A 12390-nucleotide genomic window follows, 5' to 3' on the forward strand; every position below is an offset into this window, starting at 1 on the left:
CCCACCTGTATGCTGCTTTGGGGACCCCCGCCGAGTCCTTAAAGTGCAGGATCCCAAATTCCCGGGTACTCAAGACTTGTAGGGTTGACGACCCCAATCTCCAGATGTGCGTGTGGGGAGGGGGTGTCAAACCTCTAGGTTCTGAGAAGGGACACCCCAGAGGTGTCAGAGACCGCCGTGGTGGGGGAGGGCTAGAGCTGGAGCCGGAGGGAAAGGGAGGGGAAAGGCGAGGGAGGGGAGGGGAAGGGAGAGGAGGGGGGCTGCCCGCGGGGGGTTGGGTCATTGTCTTTTAGAATTTGGGAGCCTTTGAAAAGCCGTGGGCCCTCCCACCGCTATTGTGCTGGGGAAGATGTAGCTGCCTCTTCCCCGAGCCACCCCTTTGCCTACGGACTTCTCTGGGGCCAGCAGCCCGGGGCCGCGGGCTCAGCCGACTACCATGGGCTCTGTGTCAAACCAGCAGTTCGCAGGTTCGACCGCGGGACTTACTAGGGACACCTTAGGTGGCAGGGGCGCCCCGAAGCCACATGAAAGAGAGGTGGGGAAGTGACCCCCAGGATAGCCCAAGGACCCCAAGTCTTTGCGGCCTCCTGCTTCTGGGGGCCATCTCTGGAGCCAGGAACCCTGGTGTCCCAGTGGCGAGCAAGCTGAAGGTCCGGGGGCGGGGGGAGAGAAGAGGAGGGGCCTGTCTGGCCGCATGTCCCCGGGCAACGTGTTGTGGGAAGAAAAGCAAAACTTTCGGGGCACCGCTGGCCTCAGTTTAAGCTGGGGAGAGCGGGTGGCGGCCGGGACAGGTATTTTCTCGCCGGCTGCTCGGTAGCTGCAGCCTCCTGGTTGTCCAGCCTCGGGCTGGACCCTCGGGTCTCCTTGCCGGCTCTCTGATGGGGGTCCTCCAATTCCGTGGCCCCCCAGCTGAGCGCCTTCCCAATCTCCAGGTGGCTGCGCTAAGGCGCCGGAGGAGGCGCCGGAGGACGCGGCCCGCGCGGCGGAGGAGCCGCAGCTGCTGCACGGTGCCGGCATCTGTAAGTGGTTCAACGTGCGCATGGGGTTCGGCTTCCTGTCCATGACCGCCCGCGCAGGGGTCGCGCTCGACCCCCCGGTGGATGTCTTTGTGCACCAGGTGAGAGCGATTCTGGTAACTTTGCCGCAGGAAAGGGATGTTGGCGCGCGTATCCGAGGGTGGGCGGACGGACTCGGCTGTTGGATTGAGGGGAGATCCAGGGCCCTCATTGTGCGTTCCTGTCTTTGGCGAGGCACCCCAGTTCTGAGTCCCTATTAACTCCAACGGGACGAGAGTGGGGGAAGAGCCGATGATTAACACCCCCACCCCCTTCCGGGAACCCCTCTGGTTTACCACGTGTCTGTTACCTCTTTCCCCTGGGCAGGGGGCAGGGGGCAGGGAGGTGATCCCATGTGGCAGAACTAAGGTTGTATTGTGCTTGCCAGTGGGGGGAGGGCGAGCAGGCCGGCCAGGGAAGCACATGCCCGGTCAGAGCAGAGCCCTGAGCGCTCGCGCGGTTCAGTATCTTGTGAATGGAGCTCCCGGCCTGGAGGAAGGGAGGGGAATGGCTTCGAGACTCAACGGCGAAAAGCCGAGAAATCTGCCGGGTCCTCTCACCCAGGTGGTCACCCAAAACTCAAGCCCTTGGGTTGTGGATGGGTTTGGCAGATCCTTGAAGGGCTTGGAAGTTCCTCAAGAGCGCAGTCTCAGGCGCATGGATCACTAGCGGGGCTCTTACTGTCTATTTCCTATTAGGAAAGAAAAGGCAAAGAGCCCGGCCTTCCACTCCTGGGCCAGCCTGGGAGGGAGTTAGGCCGCAACCCCAAGTTCTCAGTTAAAGCAAGGCAGCACAGGGGCGGGGGGTGGGGGGTGAAATTCAGTGTCGCGGGGCAGGGGGTGGAGAGAGGCTAGCCTCAGGACCTATTCTCCTCAGCTTGGCATTTATGGCCCCAGACAGCCATTGATTGCTGTCCTAACATTCCCAGCCTCAAACAAGGAACCAGAGACTTCGTCTTCCCTCCTCCCTGGCCACCCCTTCCTGAGTATCTCGGAAGCCTCATGTAACCACCATGTAAAGGAAGTTGTTGCTTGTGTTCCCTCTACCTTTGGAGGTTTGGGGCTGGACCTGAGAAAAAATTGCTAATCCCACACCCAGGAGGTTGACACCCAGGCCGGGCATGGAGGGGTTACTTCGGGGAGGTTGGCTTTAGGAGCAGTGGGGGAGGGGAAAGGAGGATGTGGGGATTAAGGGTTGGAGCCTGAGGGATGGTATTCTGGAGGGGGAGGGGTGGAGAGGGGAGATGCTGGGTAGACGGGTTGGAGGGAAACAGTGGGGAAGTCCCCACATGGCCCTCAGTGGGGACGCGGAATGGGGGAAAGAAGGGAGAGAGAGGTCACAGGGAGATGGGGATCCACCAGCTAACGCTGGGGTCACCGGGCTCCCAGAACATCTGCCAGAATGGTCAGCTGCAGAATACTTGGTTGCCCCCTGGCTTCCCCTGCTTCCTCCACCCCCAGCTTTACCCCCTTCCCTTCCTACTTCTAATTCTGGCTGGTGGCTAGCCCCACTCCCTGTCTCATTTACATATGTGAATGATAACCCACAGGAAGTAATTGTGGGAGAAAGAAGGGAATTGGCCTCTTTAGATCTATTAAATCACTTTATTACAGGAACCAGCTTTGAATGGCCCTCCTCAGCGGGGTGGCCAGCTCCCCATTTATCTGATCACAAAGAGATTAAAATCTCTCCCTGTCTGGAGACAACTGGACACCTTTCCCAATTTTGGAAAGCTTGGAATGAAAGAGTCAGACCCAACATTTTCTTGCCTCCCTTCCAAAGGTTGCCACATAGGGAAAGACTGAGGGGAAGGTAGTCCCCCTGAGGTTCTTTGGTGATATCCAACTCTCAAAGAAGGTTTTCCTGAGCAAATAGATCTGTGCCTCAGCCCACTTAACCTTTAGGATCAAAAGCAGTTGGGAAATATGGGATGGCATAAAAGAAAATGGGGACTAGCCTTCAGATTTGGGGAGTGGAGCCCACTCCATGCTGTTTCAGGTGGTTTTGCTGCAAAGAGTCGGACACGACTGAGCAACTGAACTGAACTGAACCTGGACTTGGGGTCTTGGAATGTCCAGGGGCATTCCACAGTTGAATAAGTTATCAGGAGGAGTTGAGCTGGGTTAAGGAATCAAGAATTTGTCTCCCTAACACCCCCTGCTAACAGCCATGGAGGACAACGGTGGGAATCCCCTGAACTTTATACCTGGTAGCTCTGTCTTCACACTGCTGGGACTTAGGTTGATCCTGAAACACTTCTGTAACACTTAAACTAGTGATTCCAGTCCTGCATTTGAGAAATCTAAAATATCTCCCTGAGGATCTAATGTAGAGGAGTTAGGTGGATGCAGATCAATACTTAAAAATTTTCTCAGGGCAGGAGAGTGTTCCCAAAATGGAGAGAAAGTAAGACATTTCTCTTTAACAGCAAAACTTCCCCTTTGGCTGCTGGTGGTGGGTACCTTGGAAGTGGTGGTGTGGGTGGTGGGCAGGATAACTGTCCTAAGATAACATCTGCTAGGGGAGGGGATCAGGGAGCCCCTTTCCTAAGGAAATGGGGGGGGCACACAATTTCCAAGGATGGGCCTATTTGGTTCCCAACACACTTGTCACTGTTCTTATGCTCCCTGTCCAACCCTCAGTGCCCAACAGGGGTGGATACGTGGGAAAGAAAACCTACCATTAGCCTTAAAAAAAAAAAGAGTAAATAAAACCCATAAAGCGAAAAAACTTCTGTACCAACCCTGGTACTCAGCCATAGGTTTTAGGCTAGAACTCTCTTGCTGTCCCCAAATTTGGGGGAATTTAAGAATCATCATAATGGCAGCTAGCTAGCCCTTAAATCCAGGTTTCTCAATCTCTGCACTACTGACATATTTCAAGCAGGATAACTTCTCATTCTGGGCATCCCTCAGTTGTGACAACCAAAAATGTCTCCAGACATTGCCAAATGCCCCCCTGGGAGGTAAATTCACCCCCAGTTGAGAAACAGTTAATACATCAAAAGGTGGAGCAAGAAAGAGCTAACTACTGTCCCTGGTTGCCTGAGAAAGACTAAGAATTCTCAACTCTCCTTGGCCATTTAAAAAGTTGTGGCCATTTTAACAGAAACGTCCTGTTTCCTGTGGCTCAATTCCCAACCCCGCCAGATGTGCAAAAGTTGAAAATCAGGAAAAGGTCCCCTGTTTTCTCCCACAGTGCTTCGGAACTCAAATCTGTTTAAAATAGCTTTCTGGCTAAAATGCTGTATTATAATGCTTGGAGGCAAAAGAGCCCAAATTTGACCGAGGCACCAAGTTTGGGTTAAGAGAAGAAATTTTCCAGTACCAGGAAACTGCTGATGCCACGTGGCCTGCTTTCTCTGAAAAGGATGAGTGGGGGTGGTGAGAGCAACTTCAGTCCGGTCTAGATTAAGACTCGGGTTTGGGGGCAGGGAGAATGTAAAGGGATCTTTCCTACCCGGTTTATAACCTTACTAGTGCCTCTGATTACCCTCCTTATGTGTAGGTATTGATGTACTTGTCTTAACTCTTCCTCTAACCTGAACTCTTTGAAAAGAGGGTCTAGTAGTCTGGTTAGTTTTCTAGTATGCACTTGGTGGGCTGAAGTTGTAAGTATGAGGAACGAAGGGGCCCCTGAGAAATCAAGAGTACATTCACAGCTGGGGTTTTTGTCAGCAGGTCTTCCTCCAGACCAAAAGCTTGGAGATAGGGAGGGAATGTGAACTGATAGTTGATGTCTTTCTGGACCAGGGCCTGAAGAGGGCTTGGCACTCAGTAAAAACACCATGAAAATTTGTGGAGTGATAGTGGATCACAGCTGATCCACTCCAGCTGATCATAGTTCCAGAGGATATGGAAGCCATGGGTTGAAGAGTCATTCGTTAGTTATTTCTTTTCCATCTTAATAGGGAATTTTTAAAAGGTCATTATTTTATTTTTAATTAATTATTTAGGCCATGAAGCATGAGGGATCTTAGTTTCCTGACCAGGGATCGAATCAGAATTCCTTACAGTAGAAGTGAGGAGTCTTAAGCACTGGACCATCAGGAAAGGAAAGTGTTTTGTTTTCCTCCCACTCCTCCAGAGTATCTGCCCTGGTGGCGTAGAGGATAAAGACTGTGCCTGCGATGTGGGAGACCCAAGTTTGATCCCTGGGTCGGGGAGATCTCCTGGAGAAGGAAATGGCAACCCACTCTAGTATTCTTGCCTGGAAGATCCCCATGGACAGAGGAGCCTGGCGGGCTGCAGTCCATGGGGTCGCGAAGAGTCGGACACGACTGAACAACTTCATGTTCGTTCACTCCTCTAGAAAGGATTTTTTAAATGAGTGGGTTTTTTCAGGAAGTTAGTAGAAAAGCATGTAAGTTAATTTGAGCATTATGAGGTCTTGAGTCCTTCTGTTAGTGAAGAGACATACTTTCTAGAAGTGTTCCAAGTGAAGGCTGTGCCACCATCCATAGCAAAGCTTGTGGTTAGTGGCACTACTTGCCATGTAAGTGATTTTAAGTGATTTTTCTCCAGGGCAAGGTTGTTACTGGAACATTCCTAATCCAACTATCAAAACTATCATACTCCCCAGCCTATGGGAATTCCTTGGTGGGGTTTTGTTTGTTTGTTTGTTTGAGAAACAGCCTGAGGCACATCATCCCTCCCTTCTTCCTGCAGGCAAGAATAGCAGCTACTATCAGTGTTAAATCTAGAAGTTCAAAGGAGGTGAAGGAGGAGAAGAAAACTTTCCAGAATAGTATGCAATTGGTACAGGCTCAGCTTGGAGTTCTTTAGTTCAGACTGGTAAAGAGAGTAAATGGCTTTTGTCAACAGAGCAGAACATCTGGGCTTCTGGTTAAAAACTCCAGGAACTTTTCTTCACTTCTTGAGTGGGTGAGTGGGGATGGTGGGGAGGGAACAGCCCCATCTCTATCGGGACCTACCCTGGGTTGGATCCTCATCAGAGTTCAGTCCCCTTGTAACTCCATCTTCCTAAGGATCACAGAGAAGAGGCCCGTCCTAAGAAGCTGGGAAGATCACTCTAGGTGAATTCTTAGGTGCAGAGTTGTGCACTGTGCAGCTCCGTCCTCTCTTCTGCTCTAGCCTCCCTCCGGCCACCTGGGTGCAGACAGGCTGATGAGCAGCACCATCTGGTGGAGAACTCCAGGCAGGAACAGGTGGTCCTGGCTGTGTCAGAGCCAAAGTGATGTGAGGGGTGTGTTCTGGCAGTCTTTGGTTCTGGGTAGATCTCTTTCCCCATTCTCCCTGACAAAATAAACTGCTTCTGATAGAACCCATTGGTTTCCTATCTCCTACCAAACCCTGCCTTTAGGAATGAAGCTTGGGTTGAACTGTGAGGACACCTCAAGACTAACTCGTTAAAATTAAATTGCTTTTTACTTTTTCAGTGTGGCTCTTAGAAGGTTTTCAAATGTCTATGCGCCTTTCATTATATTGCGGAGCACTAGATACAAAGTCAGCTCAGGGTTCTCACACTATAAGTCTGGGCAGGGTGCTTAACCCCTCTGCCTCTATGAATTCAGCAGGGGGCATGATAAAAAGCTTGGTGTGAAGGTCACATGTCTTACAGCATGTGACATGCTTAAAACTGCTTGGTCTATAGTAAGCATCAGTACATATTGGTCATTTGGACAGTAGAGAACTTAGATTTTTTTCTGCAAATGTGTGTGCACTGCTAAGCACCTATAACTGAGGGTATAGCCATACTCGAGGTAAAGAGCCAGAATAGCCCTGGATATTGCAGGAAAACCATAAACCCAAGCTTTGATCAATTCCAGATAATTATAGAACCAGAGCTTATTTATCCAAAGTTTGCTGTGAGTTTTTTACTCCACATTCCCTGAGTGACCCCTAAGGTCCCTTCTCTCTATGACTTGCAGCGGTGAGGTATAGGGGGTGCAGAAGGCCTTAGTACTATAGCTGGCCCATCCTTCCCTGCCATCAAAAAAAAAAAGCCTCCTATAACTGTTTTCTGTCTGATTAAATACCATCTTCCCCTCTCCCCCACTGTAGGCTACCCACACTCCTACCTTGAACAGACAAGGGAAAAAGGAAGATGGGACGGCGGCAGCCCTCCCATCTATAATATAATTTATCTGAATAAAGAACCCTAATTGGGCCCCTCAGTAAAAAAAAGGTTTGACTGGAGGGCCTGGAAGGGTGGGAGGATAGGTCAGAAGGAAAGATGGCTGCTGGTGGTGGCTTTGGCTGGCCAGCAAGCTTGACTAGGGAAGAAAGGTGTCTCTGTCCATTCCACTCACCATGACCATAACCCCCTACACGGAGAGGAAGGAAGGAACTGGTGACTGCGGTAAATGTGTGATGCGGGGGGGAGTCAAGGGGGAATCTGCATCCTCTGGAACTCCAGGAATCTGACCACCAGAACCAACCAGTGTCAACTCTTTGTTTCCTAGAGCGGGCTCTATTGGGGGAGCTCAAGCCTTGCCCCTCCCCCGCCAGGTCTTTTCTTTTTTGGAGGGGATGGAGAGAGGGGCGGGGCCCAGGCCCTGCTTTGTGTGTGGTTGGTGGGGTGGGGGGTGGTAGCAAGAATTTCAGGCTCCTTTCTGATGCAGACCCTGTGAGGCAGGCTCAGTGGGGCTGCACGCCGATTACCTATCTGATAACAGAGGAATTCAAACTATGTGTTTTAGAAAGGGGTGGGGGGGGCCAAGGAGCCACCCCTGGAGACCACCAGTCTACATCTTGGCTGATTATGGTGAGGTGCCCACAGGGCACCTTTATCTTTATCTTTTCAAAGGAAAAGATGGTCTTAAGCTGACCTCAAATCCTCCAGTGATGAGTAGGTGAACTAAGAGGACTAGTCGATTTCAAATGTCCCCGTTTATATTATCCTCTGATTCTCACAGTAAGCCTAGAAAGGTGTAGATGCAGAAGATTGCAGTGCTCAGTAAACTGGAGCTCAGAGAGGGGATATTTTTCTGACTTTCCACTGCTAGTTAGCGATAAAAACTAGGGTTAAAATGCTGGGTCTCTTGACACTTCTTTCTCACTGTTACCCTGCCCTCATCCAGTCTGAAAAGGTTGGTAATAATTGCCACTTGAGATTTATATGTGGCAGGCAATGTGTTAACCACTTTTCATGAATAAAACCTCACAGCACCACCATAAAATTTGTATTTACTCCATTTGGTAGGCTAACACAGAAAGCGGGGATAGGCTGTAGGAATCTAAACCTTTGCTCTTAATCACTTATCTATCTGCTGAATCACAGAGAGAACTGGGAGTGTTCCACCCTAAGAGCCCACTAGGCAAAAGCTGAGTTTACCTGGGTCAAGAATGCTCTTGGTCTGGATCCTCCAGCATCTCCTGACTCACTGGCTTGTCCCAGCTCAATAAGAGACACGTCAGATTTAACATCAAATTCAGGGCGGTGGTTATGCAACTGGGAGGAGGAAAGAATTTTCACCTTTCTGAAATGTTTCAATGTTCTGCTTTAACGCTTCACATTCAGACTGGGGGAAGGGAGTGAATCATCACAACCCTGGCTGTTCTATGCGAATAAGAAGGGAGAGGATCCCAAACCTTTGGAATATTTCATTCATTGATATTTATTGAGCATATGTCCTGCCTGCCTAATCTTCATTAAAGTTTTAGGTAAATAGCTACTATTACCCATTGTCTGAAAGATCTGAGACCCAGAGGTGGGTAACTCACCAAGATCAAACACAATGCCAGAAATTGGTGGAATCAGTATTTCATGAACCAGGATGTATCTGACACCTGAGCCTAGGCTTTTAATTACCTCAATGGAAGTTCTGTCTTAAGCAATATCATCTAAATTAAAAGAAAAATGTAAATGACTGAGGAATTGGGGATCCCGTCTGGCAAAAGAGCATGTTTCATCTAAGTCCCAATTTGAAATAGCCACCTTGCCTCATCCCCACCAGCAACACCATAAAAGGCCTCAAGCCCGGACTAGGTACATGGTGATCCCTTTTGCTTCTGAACCACATTTTCAACAAGAACTACACCTTGTTGACATATTTGACATGTTCTTTGGATATTTTGGAAGATATCTATAATGAAGTCTGTTCTGTGCAGGGTCTGAGAGAGGCTGACATTCCACTAATGTGTTATTGATGCAGAAAATGGCAAGGTGAAATGGGCTATCCAATCCAGAACTCTGGGTTCTTCTGACCCTAGTGTTGCCACTCAACTACTGTTTGAATAACTCCTTTTCTTTTTTCTTTTAAATTTTGGTTCAAACAAGCAGTGTTTCAATGAGATCATTCCGCACAGTATTTGAAGTCTTTTTCTTCCTTTAAAAATTTGATTCTCTTCCCAAGTTATATAATTAAAGCCTGCTGCTGCTGCTAAGTCACTTCAGTCGTGTCCGACTCTGTGTGACCCCATAGACGGAAGCCCACCAGGCTCCCCCATTCATCCAAAATGTGCTAGGCATTATTTAGGTGTCAAAATGCAGCAGTGAACAATGCAAGGACTTTACATTCTATTGAATGACTTTATGGTATTTTTGTTTTGTTTTTTTGAACCAGTGAGATATTGAATATATGTATCGTGCTAGGTCCTCCTGCAAATTATTCTGTTCTGTGAGTCTTCTTTCATATTGATTCATAGTAACTTTTAATAGTTTTATCAATTTAGATATTTAATTCTTCAGAAATATTTTACATACATATGATGTAAAGTATAAATTTCTAGCTTCATTTTCTAGTGGATAACGGGTTTCTCAATAGTACTATTTATGGAATTATTTTCCTCACCTGCTTATTTCTGCACTTATTCTTGGATCTTCCAGTAGATTTTCTCTTCTAATCCACTGATCTGTCTGCTTGGGTCATACTTTCTTTTCCATGTACAAATTTTGTCAGTTCTTCTAATATTTCCTCCTGCTCTAAGGGCTAATCAGAATCATGTGTGGCACTCAGTTTCTTTACTTTGTAGGGGTTTATCTTTCATGACTGACATCTCCTAAGTGTATAGGCCTGTTACTTTATATTTTACAATTTTACGTTGGTTGATTTCTTATGCTATGTTTAACAATTTTTTTTTCTGCTGTTCTATTTTACTGAGAACCTTCAATGAGAATAGCTGCAAAAAATGCTGTGGCATTGGTTACATAATGATTGTTCCTAACGTAACGTAGATTTCTTGTTCTTAATGGTGGTGACTTTCCAATCACAGTGTCTTTACCAATAAAATGGAAATGTTACATCCTTATTCTTCCAACCTTAGAGGAACATGTGTATGCAGGTTTTGGTGTCTGGGGTGTGATAATGAAGACTAACATTAAAATCTACCATGCTCTCTCCCCCAGAGTAAGCTGCACATGGAGGGCTTCCGGAGCCTGAAGGAGGGTGAGGCCGTGGAGTTCACCTTTAAGAAGTCCGCCAAAGGCCTGGAATCTATCCGAGTCACCGGCCCTGGTGGGGTGTTCTGTATTGGAAGTGAAAGGCGGCCCAAAGGGAAGAATATGCAGAAACGCAGGTCAAAGGGAGACAGGTATGGACTGGAAGGCAGCTTCTGTGGGTTGGTAGGGATGATGAGCACTATTCCGTTCTTGCTCTACCTTTCTTGGTTGGACCAGATGCCAAAGATAAAGTGAAGCCTGTGGCCCCTGGCAACATCTGGATGTGGGAGGCAAAGAGAGGGTGGTATGTATGGAGGGTACTTCATGATCTACTTTTCTACTTGACAAGTAATTAGGTTCTGGGAGCTCTAGCTTTGATTGCTAAATGGGGATTGTGATACTAACCTCATAACACTATTTTAGAACTAAAGGAGACCATGGATGTGAAAGTGTACATGGTGAGGCCAAGATGGTACACCTGTAGCTGTTGCTTCTTCACCTCACCTCCAAATGACTGGTTTCTTTCATGTTAGTTCTGTGAGCAAACAGATTCTGGCCCTTTAATTTCTTCTCTATTTTACTGAAAGAGAGGTACTGTTTTTAAGGGTATGGTAGTTCTCAGTTGAGGTCCAGGATTTCCATTCTTGGTATTTTCAATTTGTCATGAATCTCAAGCTGCCATCTAGATATTACAGGCCTGGAAAGGACTCAGAGATATCTAGTCATATACCCCTTTTATAAGTGGGGAAATTGGTCTCCAGGAAGGGAAGTGGGTCCAAAGTAACAACTAAAACCAGAGCCCAGGGGTCCTCACTCAGAGGAAACATTGTGGTCTCTTCTCACGCCTTCCTCTCAACTTTACTATCTTGCTTGATGCTAGGTGCTACAACTGTGGAGGTCTAGACCATCATGCCAAGGAATGCAAACTGCCACCGCAGCCCAAGAAGTGCCATTTCTGCCAGAGCATCAACCATATGGTAGCCTCATGCCCACTGAAGGCCCAGCAAGCTCCCAGCTCCCAGGGAAAGCCAGCCTACTTTCGGGAGGAGGAAGAAGAGATCCATAGCTCTGCCATGCTCCCAGAGGCCCAAAATTGAGCCACAGTGGGTGGGGGCTATCCTTTTGTGATTAGAAATCTTTGAGGAGCAGGCATCAATCGGCAGAGTGGAGAAAGTGGGGACAGGGTGGGTAGGGGGCAGCTGGCACTGCCATATACCTGAGGCTGGAGTCCATAGCATCACCCCCTTTTCCCTCTTGGTGGGAAGAAGGGGTGAGGCAAAGAAACTCCAATTAGCTCTTTCCAAATGCATATGAGGGCTTTGGGGGTTAACCCTCACTGCATGCTTTATCTGAGTCTCCACCCCCAGAATCTCCAGCTTTGGAAAGTGGCCTGGGTAGGGAAGCTGTTTTACTCTTAAAGAAGAATGTGGAATAATATTTCCCATATCAGAGTGTAAAGAAGAGAACAGATTGATGGACCCAACCAACAAGCCACTACATTCCATGGGAGGAAACATCTCAGTGAGGACGGCAGGGTTTTCCTCGTCTTCTCTCCTCATAACCCCCTCTTGGGACAGAATGCTAAGAACTGTCCCAAATAATGGGTTATGATGACAGGTAAAGGGGTGATCGAGGGAACAGCTGCAGATTTGCTGCTTCTAAGCTCACTCTCACCCCATTCTGGGCCAACTCAATTTTATTTATTTGCTGCCTTGGGTGACTGTACCTTGGGTCCCACTTTCTCCAGGATGCCAACTGCACTAGCTGTGTGCGAATGACGTATCTTGTGCATTTTAACTTTTTTTTTTTTTTTCGTAATATAAATATTCTGGTTTTGTATTTTTGTGTATTTTAATCTAAGGCCCTCATTCCTGCACTGTGTTCTCAGGTACGTGAGCAATCTCAGGGATAAGTCAGCAGCAGCTCCGGGTCTGCACAGCAGGAATGCTTTTTGTTGCTGTATCATCAGAGAGAACAACTATTTGGAGTGTAT

At 48.1% G+C, this 12390-nt stretch overlaps 1 protein-coding gene across 1 annotated transcript; it reads left to right on the forward strand.

The window, feature by feature from the left end:
• The first annotated feature begins 436 nt into the window (after window positions 1-436).
• On the forward strand, window positions 437-11494 carry LIN28A (lin-28 RNA binding posttranscriptional regulator A). Its single transcript, XM_088841721.1, has 4 exons — window positions 437-467; window positions 933-1117; window positions 10365-10549; window positions 11278-11494. Exons 1-4 carry the CDS (start codon window positions 437-439, stop codon window positions 11492-11494), a joined length of 618 nt encoding a protein of 205 aa, XP_088697847.1.
• Window positions 11495-12390: the final 896 nt, after the last annotated feature.

Source organism: Moschus berezovskii, chromosome 2 (genome assembly GCF_049115385.1).
Source record: "Moschus berezovskii isolate FMDL1 chromosome 2, NW_MosBer_1.0, whole genome shotgun sequence".
NCBI classification, from domain to species: domain Eukaryota; kingdom Metazoa; phylum Chordata; class Mammalia; order Artiodactyla; family Moschidae; genus Moschus; species Moschus berezovskii.